This window comes from Periophthalmus magnuspinnatus, chromosome 14 (assembly GCF_009829125.3).
Source record: "Periophthalmus magnuspinnatus isolate fPerMag1 chromosome 14, fPerMag1.2.pri, whole genome shotgun sequence".
NCBI lineage: Eukaryota > Metazoa > Chordata > Actinopteri > Gobiiformes > Gobiidae > Periophthalmus > Periophthalmus magnuspinnatus.
Window position 1 is genome coordinate 15,270,307 of NC_047139.1, and position 24,913 is coordinate 15,295,219.

The 24,913-nt window shown below is 41.1% G+C and overlaps 1 protein-coding gene across 1 annotated transcript in view; it reads left to right on the top strand.

The window, feature by feature from the left end:
* Positions 1–766: 766 nt before the first annotated feature.
* The window catches only part of capn5b (calpain 5b), a 72,635-nt gene continuing 48,488 nt past the window's right edge, over positions 767–24,913 (top strand). The window contains exons 1-2 of the mRNA XM_055226460.1: positions 767–922; positions 22,378–22,551. Of these exons, the coding sequence (XP_055082435.1) occupies positions 22,387–22,551 (165 nt within the window). The 5' untranslated portion in view covers positions 767–922; positions 22,378–22,386. The remainder of the gene's footprint in view (positions 923–22,377; positions 22,552–24,913) is intronic.

Genomic DNA, 24,913 nt, shown 5'->3' on the forward strand with positions numbered 1-24,913 from the left:
CTGCAGCTTGGTTTCCTATTCCAAATGTGTCCAACAGATGGCGCCACAGTACAGCGATGCCTGACTTTTTTTTTTACAGCGTAGACTTCTGTTTGCTTGGAGACAACAGACAGACCAATGCACGCCTACTTCAGCATTTATATTCAAAGTTCACCTAAGCTTTAAATAAACATACATGGACTATTACTAGTAACATAAAAAAATTAAGCTCAATATTAAGCTGTTACTGCTCAAATAACATTTAATTAGGTGGATTTTAATCTTGTGGCATATTGTTTTTATGATAGAGGATTATAGTAGTCGTGTGCGCATGCTCAGTCTTAAATCCCTAACCCTTGTGCATCCTTGCCATGATCCTTGCTCCTTCCCTTGCTCCCTCGCTTGCTCCCTCCCTCCTTCGTCTCAAGTCTCCTCCTCTTCTCCTCTCCTCCTCTGCATGTCTGCCTGGCGATGAGCGGCGGGAGGACCACTAGGAGACGAGCACATGTTCCACTTCCTCCGCGTCCTTTCAAAATAAAACCAAATGTGTTTTGAGGACATTTTACTGTCGAGTTTATCTTCTGTCCGAAATTAATTTAATGCCATGTTTGAAAGAACACCTCAGTTCAACATTTGATCTTTACTGGTGGTCTAAGAGATATGAGCTGCTATTTATTTGGGAGCAAAAACAAACCCTCAGATCTGCTCGTGACAGGGCGCTTCCGTGCGCGCCGCGGCCTGTGCGCTGACGGGAGCTTGTCGCTGCTGTGCCGCGGCTGTGGAGAGGCGCACCGCCAGCGCAGCAGGCAGGCAGGGAGAACGTGCGGAGGACTCCGTGCTGAGGACTCCCAGCAGCTCCCTGGAGAGCCAGAGCCGGACCGGCTGGACCCCCGGAGGAGGACCCGACAGAGAGCTCGTTGCCACGGAAGAGGCCTCGGTTTAGGTAACGACTCCTAGCGCGGTCCCAAGCGGCGGGCAGGTGTTGCGAGGGGCGCTGATGGAGAGACGGCGGTCGCGCAGAAGCGGCTCGTTAAATCTCGGGAGATGCTCTTTCCTCCTCAGGTTATGGATGTGTGCGCGGGGTGTCGCGCCTGGAGCGGGCTTCTGATGGGGTCCTCAGGAAATCTGTGCTAATCCCGGACATGAGACCAAATAGTCCCGTAGTTTGCGCAAACACAGCGGCAAATGTCCCAGGCTCCGGGTTTATGTGTTAGTGCTGTGTTTATTAGCTACTCATGTTTAGCACAGAGCGCCCGGGTTTAACGAGGTGTGGCTTCAAATATCAGCTTATTTCAACATAACAGAGATAAAAACCAAACATGCAGCAATAAGCCTGATGCACACGCGCATTTGGGCACGGGGCTAGCACGAGCTCCAATTTCCCGCCTGTACTTCTCCATAAACAGAACCAGCGCTGTACAAAAGTCCAGCACAAGTCCAGAGATCAAGTCCCTACAGCCCTGAAAACCAAATCAAACAGCCCTTCACTCTGCTCGTGCATGAATCATTTAGCACTAATGCCAATTTGTTGCATCAAGTTCAGTTGGTTAGAATTAAACGCTCGGGCTATTGGCTGTATCATGCACCTATAGGTTATTGGACACATGTTATTGACACGGACTGTATTTGTAATGGGTCCTGTTCTTGTTCTGATACTATTATATTTGTGCTTAAAATGTGCTCTTATAGTTTTTGTTGTTGTAATCTTTAGCCTGTAGCCTGCACTTGTAAATGATTCGTGACACTGTAGTTAAAGCTGACTTTTCCAGTGCACATCCTGTTGTGTTAAGAGCTGCTGTTTGCTGAGGGCTGGTGCTGTTTGCAGTAGCAGCAGTAACAGTAGTAGTAGCAGTAATAGAGGCAGTGTGGTGAGTATCAGGCCATGGCTTGTGTACTGCAGAGGGGAGTGGGATAGCCCTTCTCCTTGGGCTCCCCCTGTTCCCTCTCTCTCTTTTTCCCCCCTCCTCTCAGCTGTTCCTGTCTTCCAGTGGTTAGTGCTACATCTGTTGGGAGGGGCTGGTACATGTGACGGATGTGTTATTGTATTGTAGGTTATGCACATTTCCTTTTAAATGACAAGTGACACATAATAAATGTATTGATAAAAGTGAAGTTTCTTCTAGTCCCTCTGCTCTATCTCCCTCCCCTCCTACCTCCTTCTCTCTGTTCCTCTGCTTCCCTCTCTTCCTTTCTCATCTTTCTCTTCCCTCCTTTTCTCTTTCTCTTTCCTCCCTCCTCTCCCTCCTCCTCCTTCTCTTTGTCTCTACTTCTTCTCTTGCTGCTCTCTCTCTCTCCTCCTTCCTCCATCTCCTCTCTCTCCCCTTTCCCCTCTCTGTTCCTCTGCTGCCCTCTCTTCTCCTCTCTCCTTTCTCTTCCTCCCTCCCTCTCTCCCTCTCTCTCCCCTTCCCACTTCTCTCTGTTCCTCTGCCTCCCTCTCTTCCTTTCTACCTCTCTCCTCCTTTCTTTTACCCCTCCCTCATTTTCTCCCTCTTTTCTCCTCCCTCCCTGTCTCTCTCCCCCTTCAACCAACCCTCTTTGTTCCTCTGCTTCCCTCTCTAACTTTCTCATCTCTCTCCTCTGTCCTTTTCTCTCCCTTCTTCCCTCCTCTCCCTCCTCCTCCTTCTCTCACTCTCTACTTCTTCTCTTGTCACTCTCTGTTCCTCTACCTTCCTCAGCTCTCTCCTTTTCTCTCCACCTCCCTCCTTCTCTCTCTCTCTGTTCCTCTGCCTCCCTCTCTTTCTTTCTGCCTCTCTCATCCTTTTTTACCCCTCCCTCATTTTTGCCCTCTTTTCTCCTCCCTCCCTGTCTTTCTCTCCCCCTTCAACCTTCTCTCTGCTCCTCTGCCTCCCTCTCTTCCTTACTCATCTCTCTCCTCCCTCCTTTTCTCTCCCTCCCTCCCTTTCTCCATTCCTCCCTCCTTTCCCTACCCCTCCTTTTCTCTCTCTACTTCTTCTCTCCCCGCTCTCTCTTTTCCTCTGCCTTCCTCAGCTCCCTCCTTTTCTCTCCTTTCCTCTCCTTTCCTCTCCTCCTCCCTCCTTCTCCTCTCTCTCCCCCTTCAACCCTCTTTCTGTTCCTCTGCCTCCCTCTCTTCCTCCCTCAACTCTCCCCTCCCTCCTTTTCTCCTTCCCCCTCTCTCTCTCCACTACCCTTCTGTCTGTTCCTCTACCTCCCTCTCTTCCTCTCTCCCCTCTCCCTCCCTGCCTCCATCCCTCTCTCCTTTACAGATGGGAAAATAAACAATAATATAATTTATCGTGATTGTGATAAAAAGAACATTTTATATAATTGTGATAAACGATAAACAAAGATAATGACCATTTTATCTCCAGAATGAGCAGAAAAAAACAACTTGTCCATGATGATCATTGTTGTTTTCACTTATAACAAAGTACAATACTATAACAGTTGTTTAAATATGGAACCTATTCATAAATTTAAGTTTGTAATTATTCATATATAACATTTTAAACGGTCAGCAACTTTAATAATTATTGCTATATAATTGTTAATCGCAATTATTTTGGTCATGATAATTGTGACAATTTTCCATACCTACTCTCCTTTTCCTCCTCTCTTCCTCTCCTCTCCTTCATTATCTTCTCTCCTCTCCTTTCCTCTCTCCTCCTCTTCCTCCTCCTCCCTCCCTCACCCCTCCCTCGTCCTGGGCTGGCGGTGCTGCTGGATACTGGTGCATTACAGATCACTGTCAGTAATCAGTGAGTGCAGCTCCCTGTTCGTGACCACTCTGCTGTGGAGAGAAGGACCTGCTCCTCATCAGACGCTCTGTGTTTGAGAGATGTTTATTGTTTGAGAAATTATATACACAGATCTAAGGCCACATGCTAATACAAAAGAAAGTACTACCATTTATTGCTGAAAATTGCATTCTATTGTCTAAAGAGAGTTTTTTGTTTTGTTTACCAATGAAACTACTGCACATCCCATCAGGTTTGTGAAGTTTTAGTGCATTGTTTTGGCTCATGTTTTATACATCTATGGAAAATTGCTGTACAGGAGCAGGGGTGATGTAGGCCTGTGGGCTGAGGATTGGACAGACTGGCATTTGAGCAAGGCCTGGGAGAGACTGAGAGATAGAGCTGAATTGGAGAGTGTAGTGTCATTTGACTTTATCTCATGGTATGAGTGGGTTATAAATCTAATGAATTCCATTATTTTATTTTATTTTTCAATACTCAACAATTTGATGAATTACAAAATTGTTAAATGGAAGTTTATTCTGAAACAAGAATGCTCTTGACTTTTCATGTATTCACTCTCTAAACTTTGACACAAGTTGACTGTAGTCGACTAAAGAAATTCTTGGTGGACTAAAGACATGTCTTGTAGATCGATTAGTTGACTAAAATGGACCGTTGCAAAAGCTCAAAACAGTACTAGGAAACTATGCATTAATAGAAAGACAGATCAAGCTTGTGAATCATTTAATCTGCCTTTTTACATAGAAATACCCAAAAATACCAAATCTTCATATGCTGCCCTCACAACACGTGACTCTGCGAAGCTAGACAGCTAGCGAACTTAATAAAGTGCTTCGTACACAAGGCGTACTTTTCTTGTTTAATGAAGACTTTAATGGCGTAACTGAAACAAACACAAAAATGTACATTACAACATTGCACGTACTATTTGTTTAAAATACACGAACACGCGATAAATTATACATAAGGCCGCTACAGGTAATGAACGAAACTTAAATTCTCATATAAATAACTAATACATTCAAAACCTTCACAGGTGCTTATGAACACAAAATACTTACAAAGACGAAAATTTCCCCAGGCACGAACATATAAAGAGCACATTTAGCCAAAAACATTGCCTTCTTTTCACGGAGGAAAATTACGTCAAAGATCAATTATGTAACAAGCGCTCACTCTGAGTAAACATCACAATGATCACTTAAACTGCAGAGGTCTCACTCTGACACGCTTTAACTTTTTTAACTTCGTCTAAAATTAAATGAAATATTCATATATATTTATGAAGTTGTTTTAACTTTTTAACATAACTTATTAACTTATCTTTTTAACCAAAAGACATGACACTCCCCGCTTGATATAATCACATTATATCAGCATAATAAGCAAAAAACACATGAACACAAATGAACGTTATATGTTAAGTCACTCTGAAACTAAAACAACAATCTCTGAGATGGGTCTTAAAAACACCTTCGCAGTTCCATCTTTTACAGTCCGCACTTCAACTTTACGGATTTTCTTGTCACTGCTGGGTACAGATTTGACTACAAGTCCCATAGGCCACTCATTCCTGTGGGCTTGAGCATTTTTCAACAACACTATGTCTCCTTCCTTGACATTAGGTTGGTTTTCAGTCCATTTTGTGCGTTTCTGTAGTGTGGACAGATATTCACCTTTCCACCTTTTCCAAAATGTGTCTGCTAGAAGTTGTACCTGTTTCCATTGTTTTCCATACAAATGTCCAGATGAGAAGTTTCCAGTTGGCGCAGACACTGTGCTTAACTTCTGTGTTAGTAACATTGCTGGAGTTAGAATAGTCGGACAGTCAGGATCAGTAGATATTGGGACTAGAGGCCTTGCATTCATGATAGCCATTACTTCGGTCATAAACGTGCTCAAAACCTCGTGTGTCAGACGTGTTTGAGAATTCTGAAACAACATCGCATCTAGGATACGCCTAGCTACTCCAATGAGGCGTTCCAGGACCCTCCCATATGGGATGCGTGTGGGGGGTTAAATGACCATGAGCAACCTTTTTCTTGAAGGTACTTTCCCACTACTGATTTGTCTGTGTCTAAACCTAGCTCTTTGCAAGCTCCCACAAAATTTGTCCCTCGATCGGAGCGTAAGAGCTTGACTGGGCCTCGAATAGAGAAAAATCTTCTCAACGCATTTATAAAGCTGTCAGTGGACATAGTCTCAATAAGCTCAATGTGTACGGCTCTTGTTGTCATGCATGAAAAGATAACAGCCCAACGTTTGTTTAAGGCGCTTCCACCTCTTGTGCGGCGTGTGACTATAGTCCATGGCCCGAACACATCTAAACCTACTGAAGTGAAAGGAGGTTCAGGAGTCACTCGATCTGTTGGCAAGTCGGCCATTTTCTGGGTCTGCATTTTGCCCCTCAATTTACGGCAAATGACACAATTATGGATAACAGAGGACACAAGTCGCTTACCTCCGATCACCCAGAAGCCAGCACCACGGAGAGCACCTTCTGTGATATGTCGTCCTTGATGAGCTGACTGCTCGTGGAAGTGTCTCACAAGAAGCACAGCAATGTGACTGGATGCAGGGATGATCAAAGGGTGTTTCTCATCTTCTGTAAGATCAGCAGAAGAAAGACGTCCACCAACACGCAATAGTCCATTTTTGTCCACAACTGGATTCAGTTTTTTGAGTGTGTCATTTTTTGAGGAAATCTGTTTTCCTTCTTTTAGCTTTTTCAGTGTCTCTTTGTATGCATCATGTTGTACTGAACGAATTATGACATTTTTGGCTTGTGTGATTTCTTCCACATTAACTTTTCCTTTAAGACTTTTCCATCCGGTTTGTATGCTTGTGGTTTGCTTGAAAGAAGCAACAACATGAATAAGTCTAGCTATTGCTCGACATACTGTTGACCAACTTGAAAATCTTTTGAAACGTTTTGTACCTATCTGAGCATCTGTGACAGCAGTTGAAAGTGATTTGACATCTGAACGTATTTCTTTGTCATTTTCTGGCTCAACAAGTGAATATTTATCTTCTTGCAGATCATTAAGTTTTTCTGAATACAGAAAGTTTGGGCCTGTGAACCAATTACTGTTTTTGAGTTCAGCGGCTGGGATAAACCGAGTTGCAAGATCAGCTGGATTCAACTCTGTTGACACGTAACACCATTGTTCAGGTTGTGTGGATAACCTAATGCGTGTGACACGGTTAGCTACATACATGTAGAATCTTTTTGAGGAGTTGTGTATGTAGCCTAGTATAATACGACTGTCAGTGAAAAACTTAACACTGTCGATTTTGATGTCCAACTCATCTTTGATAAAGTCATACATTTCTACTGCAAGTACAGCAGCGCAAAGTTCTAGCCGTGGTACAGTGTGAGCCGGTCGGGGAGCAAGTTTTGACTTCCCCATCAAAAAACCTATGTGGTATTGTCCTTGGCTGTCTAAAGAGCGCAGGTAAGCTACTGCACCGATAGCTACAGTAGACGCATCAGAAAAAATACACAATTCATTGTTTTTCATTGCACTTAATGAACCTGGACTGTAACACCTTTTAATTTGCAGATCCTCAAGGGCTCTTAATGAGTCTTTCCATGAGATCCACATCTCCTCTTTTTCTGGTGGAAGAGGTAAGTCCCAGTCTCTCTCCTCAGATGAAAGTTCTCGGAGCAGTGCCTTGCCCTGCATGATTATGGGAGCTGCAAAACCCAGTGGATCATACAGGCTATTGACAGTTGACAGTACACCCCTGCGTGTGAAAGGTTTTGTCTCATTAGATACAATGAAAGTGAAACTGTCAGTTTGTAAGTTCCAACAAAGTCCTAAGCTCCTTTGAACTGGAAGAGGATCTACTCCAAGATCTAAGTTTTTCAAGTCTTTGGCACGGTCCTCAACGGGAAATGCTTCCATGACAAAACTGCAGTTAGAAGCCACTTTGTGGAGTCGCAGGTTAGATTCTGCTAACATGTTTTGTGTTCTTGTTAACAGGTCCACAGCTTGTTCTGGTGTGGCAACAGATGTGAGACCGTCGTCAACATAAAATTGTCTTTCCACAAACTGTCTGGCGTCAGTGCCATGTTCCTGCTCACCTTGTTTTGCTGCTCGTCGCATGCAATAAATGGCAACAGCGGGAGATGGGCTGTTCCCAAATACATGTACTTTCATTCTATATTCAACAACCTTCTTTGTGATGTCATTGTCTTCAAACCAGAGATAGCGAAGATAGTCTCTGTGGTCTTCACACACCTCAAAGCAATAAAACATTTGCTGTACATCCGCTGTCAGGGCTATTGGCTCTTTCCTAAACCGCAACAGCACCCCTAACAGAGAATTGTTGAGATCGGGTCCACTAAGTAGCACTTGATTTAGGGATGTTCCTTCGCACTCAGCGCTGGAATCGAAAACAACACGTATTTGATCTGGCTTTTGTGGGTGGTATACTCCAAATGTTGGTAGATACCAGTGTTCTTTACCTTCCGGCAAAGGCGGAGCGGGCTCAGCTTGATCATTATCTAGCATTTTCTGCATGAACTGAATATAGTGATCTTTCATCTCTGGTTTCTTTTCTAGAGTCTTTCTGAGTGAGTAGAGACGTTTTAGAGCTTGATCTCTATTGCTTGGTAGCCTCCTTCTGGGAGAGCGGAAGGGTAAAGGAGCAACCCAACTGTTCTCTTTGTTCTGACTAACTGTATTGTTCATTATTGTTAAAAAGGTTTTGTCATCTATAGACAGCGCCACCTTGTCATCTGACTCTGTACGGTCAAATACAGACAGACCTAACTTGTCTGCTTCGTTGTCAATGTTCAAACTATTTGTGGCTGTTAGCGTATTTAGCTGTGGTTTGATGTTATGGTCCTCTTTGACTGTAAAAACGTTTGGACACGGTTCAAAGTGAGTTGTGCGTCCATTGTCTAACATGTGTGTTTTGTACACATTGACCTCTGCTGTTTTGTGACATTTGCCCAAACATACTTCTCCTATAACAACCCAACCAAAGTCCAGTTTCTGGGCGTATGGCGCGTCATTGGGTCCATTGATCTGCTCACGTACCTTGTGCACACTGAGGATGTCTCTTCCCAGCAAAAGGAGAATTGGAGCGTGATGATCTACTGGCTGAATTTTGTTAGCGATAGGGAGAAGATGAGGATGGTGCTGAGCTATCTCAGGCGAGGGAATTTCGGTTCTGTCATCTGGTACAGAATCACATTCAATTAAAGAAGGAAGTTTGATTTTTGTCTTTCCATCTATGGACTCCATGACAAACTTCTCAGCTCTTCTGCCTGCTGTTTCAGCTTTGCCTGAACAAGTTTTCAACGTATATGGCGCAGGCGCAGATTTTATTTCAAACATGTTGAAAAAGCTTGTCCTAGCCAGGGACCTATTGCTCTGTTCGTCAATCACTGCATACATCTTTACAGCTTTATCCCTTTGACCTTCTGGATACACTTTCACTAAACAGATCTTTGAACATGAGCGTGGGCTATCACTCTGACCACATACCTCTGTGCACTTAGAGACTACTGCAGGAGGGCTTTCCGTTTTCTCCTCAGCATCTGCACTCTCTGAGGTGTCACTTTTTGGGACAGGAGCAGGGCCTGGATGTAGTGCTGATAAGTGCTTTAGACTATTACACTCAACACACTTGACTGCCACTTTACAATCTTTTGCTATGTGATGCACGGAACCACAACACCTGTAGCATATGCGATGCTCCTTGAGAAAAGCCTGTCGTTCCTCTATAGGTTTCTCTCTAAACAGCTTACATTTCTTGAGAGGGTGTGGCTTCTTATGAATTGGGCATTGACGGTCTGGTTCCTCAATTTTCTTTTGCTCAGAACCACTAGGATTTCTCTCTGCAATGTCTGTACTGCGTACTGAAACAGTGGTTTTGCGATTGTATGATGTGGACTTCTCAGTGTGAGCAGAAGCTTGGCTGCAACTGCTGGACGGAGCAAAACTTGGATCATTTTTCATTTTCGCTTGTTGCTGAACGAAGTGCACAAAAACAGAAAATGGGGGAAATGACACCCTATAAGTCTCTTTGTACTGTGTACCTACAGTTGTCCACTTTTCCTGCATGTTAAAGGGAAGTTTCTCAACTATTTGTCTCACTCCTCGAGCTGTGTCCAGGTAAGCAAGCCCTGGAAGTGTGCCGTCAGACTTAGCGCACTGTAACTCTAACAAAATGTCACCAAGCTCCCTTAATTTGCCACTGTCTTTATTTGTCAGTCTCGGAAACTCTTCTATCTTTTTTAACAGTGCATCCTCAATAGCCTCTGAGGATCCATAACACTCCTCAAGACGTTCCCATACCATCTTTAAACCTGCTGCGGGATTGAGGGTGTGTACTGCACGAAGTCTTTTTGTCTGCTCTGAGGATTTCGGGCCTAGCCACTTTGTTAGCAGATCCAGCTCCTCTCTAGCAGATAGATTTAAGTCTTTAGTGGCACTAAGAAATGAGACTTTCCAAGCCCAATAGTTTTCGGGTCTGTCATCAAATTGCAGTAAACCAGTGCTAACAAGTTCTCTGCGGATGAGATATTTTGCAAAATCTTGTGCACTATTTTGCTCTGCTTTGTTATCGTTTCTGGGCTGAAAATCTTGAGCTAGAGGGTTAAAAGAGTATGTGTGGTTAGGAGCCGCTTTAACACTTGGGTCATGTTTAAAGTCATTCTTAGTTTGAGACTGTACATGAGCTGAAGTTGAAATAACTGGTTGGCTGGTGACTTGTAAGTCAATGGCATTGTCTGTCACTGTAGGTGGCTCTAGTAACTTGCGTTGTTGTTCCACATACTCACTTGTGCGTTGTACTGCACTAAACAGTTCAATTCCGTTAGGAGGTTCTATATCTGACTCCCCGCTCTGACTTTCTGTTTCTTCATAGGCTGCAACTTCTGCCTCTGCTGCAGCTATGTCCTTTTTACATTGCAGAACGTGGAGGTTTGCATCTAAGTCTGCTTTTTGTCTCATTATGCTAGCTTCATTTTCAGCAAAGGCAAGCCGGGCCTTGGCTGCCTGTGCTTTGGCGTAGGCTTTTGTGGCTGAAATACTGGAAGCTAATGAAGAGCTTCTGCTAGTAGCCCTGGACTTGGTGCTTCGTGGAGGTGACGGGTGTGACCTCTCTGATGGCTGCCTCTCCAGCGGCGGTTGTCGCTCTGACGATGGCTGGAATGTGGCTGCGCGGTCGGCTGCGTGCTGCTCTGACATGGAGTGTGGCTCGAGCTGTTCATCTGCTGCCTTCTCCGGTTCGAAGTCTTTCAGATAATTCTTTCCAGACCGTAGACTCATGTTGACTTTATGTAACTCCGTGCTGTTTGTGCCCGATGTGTAGTCGTCTTTTTACTATGCTGCCCTCACAACACGTGACTCTGCGAAGCTAGACAGCTAGCGAACTTAATAAAGTGCTTCGTACACAAGGCGTACTTTTCTTGTTTAATGAAGACTTTAATGGCGTAACTGAAACAAACACAAAAATGTACATTACAACATTGCACGTACTATTTGTTTAAAATACACGAACACGCGATAAATTATACATAAGGCCGCTACAGGTAATGAACGAAACTTAAATTCTCATATAAATAACTAATACATTCAAAACCTTCACAGGTGCTTATGAACACAAAATACTTACAAAGACGAAAATTTCCCCAGGCACGAACATATAAAGAGCACATTTAGCCAAAAACATTGCCTTCTTTTCACGGAGGAAAATTACGTCAAAGATCAATTATGTAACAAGCGCTCACTCTGAGTAAACATCACAATGATCACTTAAACTGCAGAGGTCTCACTCTGACACGCTTTAACTTTTTTAACTTCGTCTAAAATTAAATGAAATATTCATATATATTTATGAAGTTGTTTTAACTTTTTAACATAACTTATTAACTTATCTTTTTAACCAAAAGACATGACACTTCAGCTAACTCACTCACTAACTTCTCGTTTCTGCAGTTGTCCCATATACATTGTTTTCATCTAAATAAAACAATTAGTCCACTAAGACAAGTATTGGTCAAGTAAAGCACCATTGACCGATCAATCGACTAAACGGCTAAAGGCCTACAGCCTTAAAGTTGTTGTATTTGCTGGAGTAGAACACAAGGCGCTGTTCATGGTGCTGAAGTGAGATGCTCCTGCTCTGTTGTGTGGTGCTGTCCATGGTCCTGAAGTGTCTGAGGTGCTGCCAGGGATGTGCACATCTTCTGTATCAGGCTTCTAAAAAATTGTATTTCTTCATCAAAAATACCCTAGAATACAGGAAATGACATTTATTTTAACAAAAATCTCCTGGGGGTGACCCTCCCGCACCTCCTCCATAAGGTCCTTTTGTCTCTGTCTCTCTCATTTGTCTTATATTCTTATTGGTCCCTCAGCTCATACACACCTATACACAAAGGTTTGTTGTTAAACCTCAGCAAACACACACATCTAAAAATCTTCTCTAAAGAGGCAAAATCGTATCTACTTACTTAAAAAAAAAAAACATGGATAGGTTCATTTTAAGCGACATGGAAAAGCGCCCCTTTTTTCTTGGTAGAGCACCTGCCTCTTAAAATGTCTGTGCACGTCCCTGGATGCTGCCCTGTTCAGATTCAGTCACAAGTTCAATAGTTTTAGTGCTGCAGGCCTTTTGTCGTTTAGTCGGTTACATGGTCCATGGAGTCTCGACTAATTATTTTATTTGGATTATAAGAATTTATATTGGGCAGCAGCAGAAAGTGAAAGTGGTAAAGATGTGGTATTTTTTGGTATTTGTATGTAAAAAGGCAGATTAAAAAGTTTAATCTGTCTTTATATAAATATATTGCTTCCTAGTACTTTTCAGTATAAATAGTTGTTTTTGCATGGACTCTCGTGTAGTGTAGTTTTGTGAGTGCAGTTTGGGTCAGACACATCCAGCTACGTAGCTGTTAATAACTGAGATGCTTTGAATGAATAACGTAATGCATAGCTTTGGATCATTGCAACTAGTTCTGTTTTTCACATTTTTAAGACGGTATAATCTGTGCCTGTGTTCATTTGCTTCCAGTCAATTACACAATAATATGGCAGGAGAGGAGATAAATCCATTTTCCTTCTAATCATGGTTATTGATACTTTTGCAGTGGCATTATGCAGTGTTCTGTATGTGTGTGTGGAGGAATGTTCAGACACTACCATGGAGACACAATGCAAACATTAGCAAACAGCCAAAAAGGTTTAAGATTTTCTTAAATCTCAAAAAGAAATACAAAATGGATTTAAAGAACACATTTTCAGGAGCGTTGATGATCCTGTTTAGGTGTTCGATTTTCAACAAAAAGGTGAGAGTGACTTACTGAAAAACTTCCAGCTAAATCAGTTCTTTATGGTCAGATTGTGTTAAAACAGCTCATATAAAGTCTAACTTAAGTAAGATCTTTAGACAAAGCAATGCCTACAGTTAGCATTACACCCCTAGGGAATGTTGGTGATATCAGCTGCAAAGTGGTATATAGGTTGTTGTATGACATAAAGTGGCAGAAAGTGTGACTAAAGTGTCTTTCACCACCATTATTTATGTATTTATTGCCTTTGTGATGTCACTTATTATAACATTTAATTAGGTTGAGTTTAACCTCCTGAGACCTGGTGTCCTCATATGTGGACAACACATTTTGGGTTGTCTAGGCCACAATGCAAATTTTTAGAAGAAGGATAACAGCATACAAGAACAGCAACAATGCAAATATATTATATATATTCATTTTTTAACAGTTTAGAATGTTTAGAATATTTAATTTTATTTTTTTAATTTTTCTTCCTGTTCCTGTCTGCAGCTCTTCACACGAGACACATTGTTCCAAGAGGCACAATTGTTGTTTCTCATTTTGTTTTTACATTCAGGACAAATGTTGCTGTGTTCAGGGTCTTAATAAATAGTTTTTGCAAATCATTGTTCAAATGTTTTATCAAAATGAGTATAATGTCCACATATGAGGACATTTGATTTACTTTTTTTTACACAACAACTACATAATGTAAAAAGATCATTCTTTGTATTTAGACTCATCAGGTCAAAGAAAATAACAAGGAGAAATGAATAAAACATGTCATGTAAGAGCTCGGGTCTCAGGAGGATAAGACACAGGTTGAAAACAGTCCAATCATCTCTCGGATTGGTTAATCCATCTGTCAATCTGAAATTGGGTAGACAGGATATAGTTCCAGACCCATTCATCTCTGAAAAGTTTTGTCAAATAGTTTTTTGGTCATATTGTCATATCATGATTCATTTTATCTCTATGTAATGCAGGCTGTCTGCTCCAATACAGACACTTTTCCCCACCCATTTGTCCTATTGGTCGCCATCTGTAAGGCTCTGAGCTAACGGCATTTGGACTTAAACAGGGGGTATTTTACTACTTCTTTACTTAATTAACCTTGTCACGATAATTACTATATTGACTTATCATTCAATACATGTTAGATGGAACAGATTTTGAAGCACGATATATATTGTTGCAGAGATATACTGCGATAAATGATAATATTAAAAATATTACTGACACAAAAACAAAAATACAAGATAATCCCGGTAAACCATTAACAGGTGGTGACATTAAAAGGCATGGGCTGCAACAGATAAATAGCTAAATGATGTAATAATTAGCCCCAGACGTGACTTTTTCAACTCTCTACAGCTCAAATTTTTTCGCTTTACAACAAAAATAGCAAAATTCTCCCCATTATTGCAAAAAAATGGTAGACATGATCAATATTGAGCCCCAAAATATACCGTTCCAACTTTTATAGATTGAATGATAAGTCGTAAAGTAATTATTGTGACAGGCCTAGTTCCACAGTGGTCCATGGGCATATACTAGTTTATGTGTCTTATACTTGTTCTGATACAGCTCAAGATCACTCTAAAGTTATTCAGAAAAAGTTCATTTCCGCCACTGTCACTAGAGGTTTTCAGTTCTGACAGAATAGTGGTCAGGCAGTCAGAACTGGTAAGGGCGTGATTCAAGTATTGACTTCTAAAAACTTTGTCCAGTCGACCAAATTCAATTTGCTTTTGCAGTAGCTGTAAGTGCTTTGTGCATTTGAATTGGCTACAAGGAGGTCAAAGCAGGGCTGTGCTGGCACGCTCCATGATATCTGTTTGTATTGTTTATTCAGAGGGATATCAGTCTGGTCTTCACCCCCTATGTCTCTTCTCAAATCAGGACCAAACACAAGTGTCCAATCAGATTTGCTTATTTCAGTGAGACATGTGAAATGAAGGAGCTCATTGGTCACCATCAATTACAAACAAAATGACATTTCTCCCACCTCAGATTTAAGGTCCTATATTACACAGAATTGACTCATGTGAACTTTTAGTTATGTTTGAGTGTTGTTGCCTCATCAAAAACATACCTGGAGTTGTGTTTTGTTTCATTCACACATGAGTAACCCTTAATTATTAGTCTGTCTACATTTCCAAAGCTCAAAATGATAGGCTAAAACAGATTGATTGTAAAAGTGACCAGTCAGAAGTCGTTTTAGGCAGACTTTGCTAACATTGGTTTAATGCTAACAAGCGGGTAAATACTCACTGTTTTCAAAAAGGAAAATGAGGAAATATGCCAATTCTTCTGGTTTGTATGGATAACATCATTAATTGACGGCTCAAACAGACAGACGATTACAGCGGGGGTGACACGTGTGTCTGGAGTTTGCAGATTGCTAAAGAGACATCAGCACAGCGATAGTGGACACCTCTGCCCACGCCGCTTATCGTAAGTGCAGCTAATCTAATATCTGTTTGGCGGTTCACCTCTTGTTTTATAAGTGTATAAGCTGTCATGTGGCTTGCACATGTTTGTAATGTTCTGATATCAGTGCATTTGATAAATGCTGTTTAGTCATAGTCAGCTGTGTAAAGGGGAGAGTAGTTTGCTGTGCGTTGTTGTGACTGTACCGTTGTGAGTCTGTTTTCAGTGCTTATGAGCTCTGTGGAGGAGAATATCTCATAATGTTGCCTTTTAGTGCATTTGATGATTTGCAGGACAAATAAGACTGAATATAGCTTGAAAAAGCAGCTTGTGTATTTTTGAGGATTTTTTTTGTAACTTAATTTTACTTATCTGGTAATTAATTACTTTCATCACACACTAATGGAGTTGCTAATGCAGTTACTTTGGTGGAGAAAGGGTAGCTATAACTAATTACTACTTACTTTTGAAGGATCTTGCCCAACACTGGTCCCCTGTCATATTTTTTTCCTTTCTTTTTTCCTCTTATGCAGCCATATTTGTTTTCATACAGAAGGGCCATGCGTGTCCCTGATCGGCTAATCCACCTATCAGTCACGCCCATCTGAAAACAGGTAGATTAACTGATGACCAGACTCACATCTTCATAAAGCATAAGAGAAGTGTATAAGTAGCTTTTGAGGTAATAATATGTCCCCTTTGTGCTGTCTCTATCAAATTATTAAGCATTCTACTGTCAGATAATCAGGATGTGTGTGATTAGCATGCTAGTTGATATTAGCATTGTGCTCTGGCCTCAGAAAGTTGGGAAAAGTGCTTATAAACTCAAACCGGTGAATAAATATGCTCTGAATGCCTAAGGTAAATGAGGAATAACTTCTGACCACTGCAAACAGTTTAAACTGAAGTAGTTCTGTTTTTCACATTTTGAAGACAGTAAAAATCAGGTACAGAGCCTTGAATGTTTCAGTCTTCTCTTTAAACCCATCTAAGCTCACACTTTACTGACGTGAACATCACACTCTGATATGAGTCCCCATTTGGCCCCTCCTTCTTTCAGAGTGTGGAATGAAATATGCACTCAGCCTCTCTCTGCTCTCCTCTCTTCTTCTCTCCCCTCTCTCTCCTTTCCCGTCATTTTCCTCTTCTCCTCCTCACTCTCATCCTCTCTCCCCTCATCTCTCCATTTTTTCTTTCCGCTCTTATTTTCTCCCCCTTCTTCTCCACTATCCCTCTCTCTTCCTCTCTCCCCTCCTCTTTCTCCTCTTCTCTCACCTTCTCTCACTTCTCTGTCCCACTCTCTCTTCCTCTCTCTTCTTTCTCTGTGTCTCTCCTCTCTCTTCTCCTCATCTCTCCTCTTCTCTCTCTTCCTCTCTCGCCTTCTCTTTCTCCCCGTCTCTCCCCTCTGTCCCTTCCTTTCTTCCCTCATCTCTCCTTTCCGCTTTCCTCCTCACTTATTTTCACCTCTCTCCTCTTCTCACCCCTCTTCTTTCCCCTCTCTCCTCATCTCTCGTTACCTTTCTCCCTTGCCCCTCTTCTCTTCCCTCATATGACCCTCTCCTCTCTCCTCTATCCCTTTCTCCTCTTCTCTTTCATTTTCTCTCCTCTGCTCTCCCCTCCTCTGTCCTTTCTTCCTCTCTTCACTTGTCTGTCATCTGTCCTCCTCTCTCTTCTCTCTCCTCTCCTCGCTCATGTTTCCTCCTCACCCGCTCCCTCTTTCTCTCCTCTTGCCCTTCTCTCTCCTCCTCTATCCCCCCATCTTCGCTCCCGCTTCTCCTCTTCTTCCCCTCCCTCCTGTCCTTTCCGCCATTCCTTTCCTCTCCTGTCCTCTGCCCTCTTCACCTCTCCTGATTTCTCCCCTACTCCTGCCCCCTTTCTCTCCTTCTCTCCTCTCTCTGTGTCTCCCCCCTCCGCTCCCCTCATCTCCTCCTCTCTCCTCCTCTCCCCTTTTCCCCTCCTCTTCGCTCTCTCCTCTTCCGTTTCATCTTTCCTCATCTTTTCCCTCCCTCTCCTCTCTGTGTACAGGTGGAGCTGAGGGGCCAGAGGAGACAGCATGCTTGTCCCAGTGCACCATCTGTCCCCCTCACCTTCCAACTGTGTCCCGTGTCTCTCTCTTTCCCTCTTTTTTTCTTCTTTTTTTTTTTTTCTTTTTCCCAAGAATCCACATCCAGATTGTGTGAGCGTCTGCTGGGGATATCTATATGAAAAATCAATTATACGCTCAGCTTCTATAGAGCGCGCCGAGGAATGACAATGAGGCTACTGCTAGGTGTGAACTAACTCCATATCCTCTGAGGAATTTTGACAAAACACAAATTTAATACACCCATAAATTAAAGACACAACCTTTTTTTTCACTTTTTCAAAATTAAATGTGTAAAACAGGACTTCATTTTAAAGAGGCGGTCTTGTTATAGTGGCTAATCTGGAATTCCGAACACGAGTATGATAGCGGCTATAGTGCTAATCAGGAGCTAAATTGGTAAAGATACTCCCGTTCCCTCCCGCACTGCTAATGGGAGCAACCTCAGGGTAAGATCGGCTGGTTATTAATGTTCATGTCTTAATTTATGGACAAAATAACAAAATAAATCACCAGGATCATGTAAAGCGGGTTAAAACAAACAGTTTAAGGTCAGAACGGGTTAATTGAAGTCAATTGAAACAAGAGCTCGAAGGGACCACTTTACGCTCATGCTCACTTCCCAGTTGGAATGTGGCAGCTACCGGGCTAACTATCCATTTTTATATACAGTCTATAGTTACGATGGACACAATTTGACCACAGAATGAATGACCCTAGTGATGGTTATTAAAAAAATGCACACGGAAAGCCGGATTTTTACATTTGACGCAACAATCCCGGCAACATGCAAGCAGAGCATGTTGAGTGCTCAGAAAAGACGACTTTGTACAAGCATAAATGAAGCAAAATACAACTGCAGGTATGTTTTTGCTGAGGGGACAACAATATACGGAACACGGTTAATATCTCAAAAAGTCAGCATTGCATAATATGTCTTTTGAGTATAAGTGATTAATGTGTCCTCAGATAATCCATCCTTCTGTGGCGCTGGGGCGACCTGTCAGGAGCAGTGCAGAGTCAGGCTGACCATCTCCAAATCTCAGCAGGGTTAGCATACTGTGCATTTTTGACAGTACAAAAAATGCCTCAGGATTACAGGTAGGCACTGAGACTGATACAATAAATTTTGATATTTTCTCAATAATTCAGTTTCAATTATAATGACAAAAATGCAGAAATATCAACCAGCTATGTTTGCAGGTTTTTTTTATTTTTCTCTACTCCTTTTGCAGTTTTTGTCCTGTACTGTATGTAATTATGTACTATTGTGTTTAAAGAAGTCATATTGTGCTCATTTCTGCTGTATAAGTATAATCTATGACACCCATGGATCATTAGTACCTCAGTTGGAAAGTAGAGGAGATCAATATAAGGTATTAAGAGCAAATTCCCACCTGTCCCCTTACTTTACGTCGCTGTTAACACCATCGCGACAAAGCACCGCCTGCTGTTGGCCTGTTCTATGGATGCTTCAGATCACACTGAGTAGAGGTCATTAATTTTTTTTCATTAACGGCAAAATGGCTACGCGGTGTTGCCTAATCCTACATGTACCGCCGACTGAGAGAATAAAATTGGAAAACAAAGTAAGTACAGAGTCGAGAGTGTGTACCGGTAGCGGTGAAAACAGGGGTTAGATCAGAGCAATGACGTTTTAAATACAAGGGAATAAAGATCACTCAAAATGCATGAGTATCTCTAAATAGAGTAAATGAGAAGGAAAACAACGAATTATGGTTACAAGCTCTAAAAAGTCGATTTTGCGCAATATGTCTTAATATATTTTTTTGGAACTTTCTGCCATGTTATATGTAATGTTGTTCCCTCATCAAAAACATGTCTGAAGGTCTCTGAATGGGGAGAGACTTAGCACGGGGAGCAAAGGGATGGGAGACTCAAAAACGAAAACATGTTAATATGTTGTTTTTGTATATATAGCATTTTCAAAACAATAAAAGGTAACATGTTGTTCTAAATACGTTAAATATACGATGAATATTCACTTACCTGTGGTGTAGATGTTGCCTTTTCTAATTAATTTTATTGTGAAATCAAAATGCTGTGCCCCTTTATTGTCATGCCAGTCTGAGCATTGACTTAGATGGATGAGTTAGTTTAAAGTGTGTCTATGGTTTGGTGCTGCACTGTAAATGTCTCACCGTTCTCCTTTAAAGACATTGATGATGACCTTTGGGAACAGTGACTGGTGGACAGGTCAAAACATCTGCATTCACATCAATAAGGAGCAGATAGGTTTTACATGTGCTCTAACTACAGGGGGGAGAGCAGAGCATTGCTACAGACTGGACTTTGACATTTTTAAGCAAATAAAGATTGAAATATGGTGACTGAAGGCTCCTGGATAGAAGTGTGATATGAATTATTCATAAATGAAAATTGAAAATAGTTTATTCTTTTTTGACATTTTGAATTAATAATGCTGCTGTCTTTGTTATAGAACATGTCCTGGCTAGTGTTGTCATGATATTAAAATGTCAAACTCAATTTTAATACTAAGGAACAGACTCGATACTCAATAACGATTCTGATAACGTGATGATAATTTAAAAACAAATCTTTCTTTAGACAACAGAATATATGTGTTTCATCATTAAATTGTAGTACTTTCTTCTACATTACCAAGTGGTTTTATATCTGTTAGATCCCTCAGTGGTCCAAGTAGGTTCCATAGTGGTCCACGGGCGTATTCTAGTCTATGTGGTCTTATACAAAAAAAAACAAAATAACACGTGCTTGGTGGAGAGGCTGTAGTTTTTCATCATTGCTGATCTAAAACAAGCGATTAAACGTCTAAACACGTCTAATATTTTCCTGACTGCTTCTTACCCCGTGCAGTTGAACACCTCTCCTAGTCTGCACCTAATGTAAATCTGACTGTGCTGTTACCTGCAGGAGGTATCGGAGTACATATCGGCTTCTCCACATGTAAACACACTGATGGTTGGATGTGGCACCTCTGAGGCCTCTCACTGTTGTCTGTGGGTGTTGACTGGATAGAGCTGTCAGTCAGCTGAGAGAAAATGCTCTTTGGGTTGTCACGTCCTGGAAAACTGTGTTGAGGCTTGTTTGTCCACTCATCTGATTATCTCAAAGGTCATCAACTACTGACTCGCTACGTTTTGATGCAGAATAACCAGGAGATTTTGGTACTTGAAAAATGGCGGCTTTTGTGATTTGCTAATTGCCTCCATTTAAATTGTGTTTTCAGTATGAGGGCTGCAAGATGAATCACAATATTTAGTACCCACAGATGTACAGTGGAAAAAAGAAGTTTACATACCCTTTCGTAGCTTAATTTTAGTTTATTGTTTTGTTTTAACAAGGACCATGTGCAACACATTAATCTCATAAAAGAAGAGAGAAGAAGAGAGAAGAGGCTTTACACCAGATTTAGCTCAAGTTAATTTCCATCTGCTGTCTCGGGCAGGCAAACAATTAAAATACATCCAAGTATCCATCTATTTACAATCAAAATCATGCACTCTCCCATTCTTTCATTTAAAAATATCACTGTCCACATTTCCACATTTAAAATTACTCAAATATTATGTCAAAAATTACTATATAAGCTACCACGTGCAAATCAGTGTTGACAAGGCTGACTTTCTAAAAGGACTTTTCTAACATAAGAGTCCCTCAGGTCAGAGGAGAGTTTCAGTCTGTTTGTGAGCTTCTGGCATTCTGCAGTACCTTTGTATGAGAAGGCTGTCTGTGCAAAGGCTGGGCTCCATTTGAGTCTACAGTCATTGTGACTTAAGGACCTGGATGTCCTGCTAGTCTGCTCAGAGTAAAGCTGGACAAATCTCTTAAGTGGAGGAGGTGCAGCATTGTTTAAAATTGTGTGTATTAGTCACACATCTGAATACACAATCAATCTTCAAAGTCAGATGTTTACATACATTTTATTAGTGTTTGGTACCATTGCCTTGCCAACTACAGAATATGATGAGTCAAATGTTTTGGATATCCTTCCACAAGTTTCTCACAATAGTTAGCAGGACTTTTGGCCCATTCCTTTTGACAGAACTGGTGTAACTGAGCCAAGTTTGTAGCCTGCCCTGCTCACACATGCTTTTTCAGGTCTCCCCTTAAATTTTCAGTGGGATTGAGATTGTTATCCTTAAGCCACTTGGTAACCAGTAACCAAACATAAATAAATTTGGTAATTCTAAGTGACCTAAACCAGGAAAAGTTTAGTCGGATTTCATGTCAGACAGTTAGAAACGTCTATGTATCTGTCTCAAAAAGCACTCAAAGGATTACGCCTGTACAGGAGTACAGGAGCAAATAAAACTACTTATGAAGAAAAAAGTATTAGAAAATTCATTAATATAAAGACAGATTAAACTTGAGAATCATGAGTTTAATCTACCTTTTTTCATGTAAAAACCAAAAAATACCAAATCTTTGCCTAACTCGCTAACTTCTCCTTTCTGCTGTTGTCCCATATAATTCCTTATCTGAATAAAATGGTTGGGCAGCTAAAACACATCAGGATTGACATCGATATAGCTTTTTTCACTTCCGAGACTTCTCCAAATGTGTTATGTAGCTTAAATTTATCCCTCATGTATCTACAGAACAGCTTTGTATAACTAAAAGTTCAAACATATATGTTTATATGAGACATATATGAGACTTTCTGGGCCAACTATGATCAGTAAATATTCTTTTTACAGCAATTTATACGTCCAATCAGAAGTTCTGTATCAATATTTCCTGCAAGTTTTTCAGTATTTGCTCTGATATTCGATACCAGTATTACACATTTTGGTTGGCCTCCATCGATCGATGTGTATTGTATAGTATTGTGGTTGACGTGCTGTCCTGTGCCCTGGTGTGTGCAGGTCCTGACCATGTTCTGCTCCGTGAAGGCGTTCGAGGGGCAGCAGTACTCCACCTTGAAGAGGCAGTGTCTGCAGAGCGGCCTGCTTTTCGAGGACCCCCGCTTCCCCGCCAAAGATGACTCCCTCTTCCTCCATGGCAACCGCATTGGACGGGTGGTCTGGAAGCGCCCGCGGGTGAGCCTTTGTCCAACACATATACGACCAGCCTTAAGTAACGTCTGTTTTAAAACAGAATCCCTCTATTTATGTCATTAACTGTCATCGATTACATCCAAATATAGTTACAATTTACACACACAAGGAAGATATTTTTCTAACAGATCAAACATAGATTTTTTTGTCATATCATAACTCTTGTGTGATTTAGTTTTGGCCCTTGTTAACATTATGGTCACTAGGTTACATATCTCTACATATGTCATATCGGCTGCCCGTGTTTACCCAGAAAGTAAAATGATAACCTTCACCGAAATTTTTTTTTTTTAATACAATTGTAGATATGATGATATTAACTTTGTTTTAATGAAATGAGTAGTCCAAAGTTGCATATGCATTTTAACATATATTAGCCTTTGTTTTTTGCCTTGTTTTAGTTATGGAGCACAAGTATAGAGACATGCGTAGGAAACTAACACCAAACTCATATTTAAATTACAGATAAAGCTATGAGTATATTATATGGAGCAGGTTATAGAGATTTAGGAATATGTTAATCCCTAAATCCAAAATATTAAATTGGGACTAAACCTAACCACCTAGACGCCTCCCACAACCACATTTCAAATAGAACTACTAAACTGGGCAGGACGTGAAGGTCTAAATAAAAGTGTTTGAGGAGGAAGGGCAGGGTCTGGGGTATATGCAACAGCAGTCAGGTGTTTGCAATCAGAGAAATCTTGTGTGATATCACGTAGTACTTGAATTTCACGTATCACGTAGTACTTTTCTGGCACAAACCACAAAAGTTCCACAGTTTGACAGCAACATTTTACTGTCTTATGCAGATAATTAAAATGCAAACATAAAAACAGGTTTTGTATGAACAGAGATGGGAATTATTCACCACTGAGAGCAACTGTACCTTAAAGAGGAGGTACTTCTATGAGGTATTTTGGTGATGAGGGAACCATGTGGTAACATGGTAGAAAGCTCCAAAAAGTCAATTTTGCATAATACCTTCTGTTTAAGTTGGAACAAACATTCCAACTTAAGTCCAGCCCAAGATTTTTTTTCAAACTTATCATCTCTAAATTTACCTCTCCTTTAGTAATGGTCAACAGTCTGGTATGATCATCTTTGCTCTTCAAATTCATTTATTTTTGCAAAGAAACAAAACTATTTAATCAGATTCTGAAAAATAAAATAAATAAAACGACTCATACCAAGATGTCCCATAGTAATATGATGAACCTGAAAAATGCATGAAATAGGACATTTGAGGTTCAGCTTTAATTTCTGATACAATATTGATACCTGATATTAACAGGTAATAGTGTAGCAACACGTATGTCACTTATTTCCTCAACTAACTTAAATAGTATCTTGTCCAGAATACCCAGCGTAGAGAAAGATGCTCCTGCTCTTGACTTCCTCCTCCTTTTCTCTCTCTTTCTCTCTCTCTCTGTCTCTCTCTGCCTGACTGACACCGACGGCACACTCCAAAACATCTCATCTGCGTGACCCAGTTTCCATGGCGATGCACGCTGCCTGTCGCTGGGAGAAAGCCGCGAGGATGAGAAGAGGAGTGGAGAGGATAGGAGAGAGAGAGCAGCAGACTGAAAGGAGAGGGAACCACAACCACACACTGCAGAAAGCCTAGTACTACGCTCAGATAACAGACTCCTGCTCTTAAAGTGACACTGCACCTTTTTTATTACATCATGGCCTTAGAATAAACTACATCAGATTTTACTGTTAAAGAGGGGGTATTTTGCTTAAGGGGGTGTGAGGGATTAACACATAACATATTTAGATCACCATCTTACCTGTTATTGTTTTTAAAATGCACTTCACTTTTGTTTTTGGCATCTCCCCTCCCTTTGCTCTCTGCGTTAAGTCATTCCCCCTCCAGAGCGCTATCACAACACAATCAGTGTGCATCCCGTTAATGAAACTACTGCACATCACATCAGGTTTGTCAAGTTGTTGTGTACAGTTATGTATCATCCCTTTGTATATTTATAGAGAATTGTAATGTGGGAGCATGGGTGACGTAGGTGGACTGAGCATTGCACAGAATCGTACAGCTAACTACAAAGAGTTTTACATTTTTACATTTTTACATATAAAGCCTCTTTTCCACTGGGATGGTACGCTTGGGACCGCTTTTGATTGGATCTGTTTATTGTGGCTCCCTCCAGTCGAGTTGTGTTTCCATCCTCCAGGTACAGCTCCAGGTGAAGGGGCAGATTAACAAATTAACAAATGTTTTCTTACTAAATTAAATCTAAATTGTATCTGAATTATATTTGTAATCATATGGCCAATCTCAGCGATTTCAGCAAAAAGACTTTTGAGCATTCAAAGTTTGTGGTGT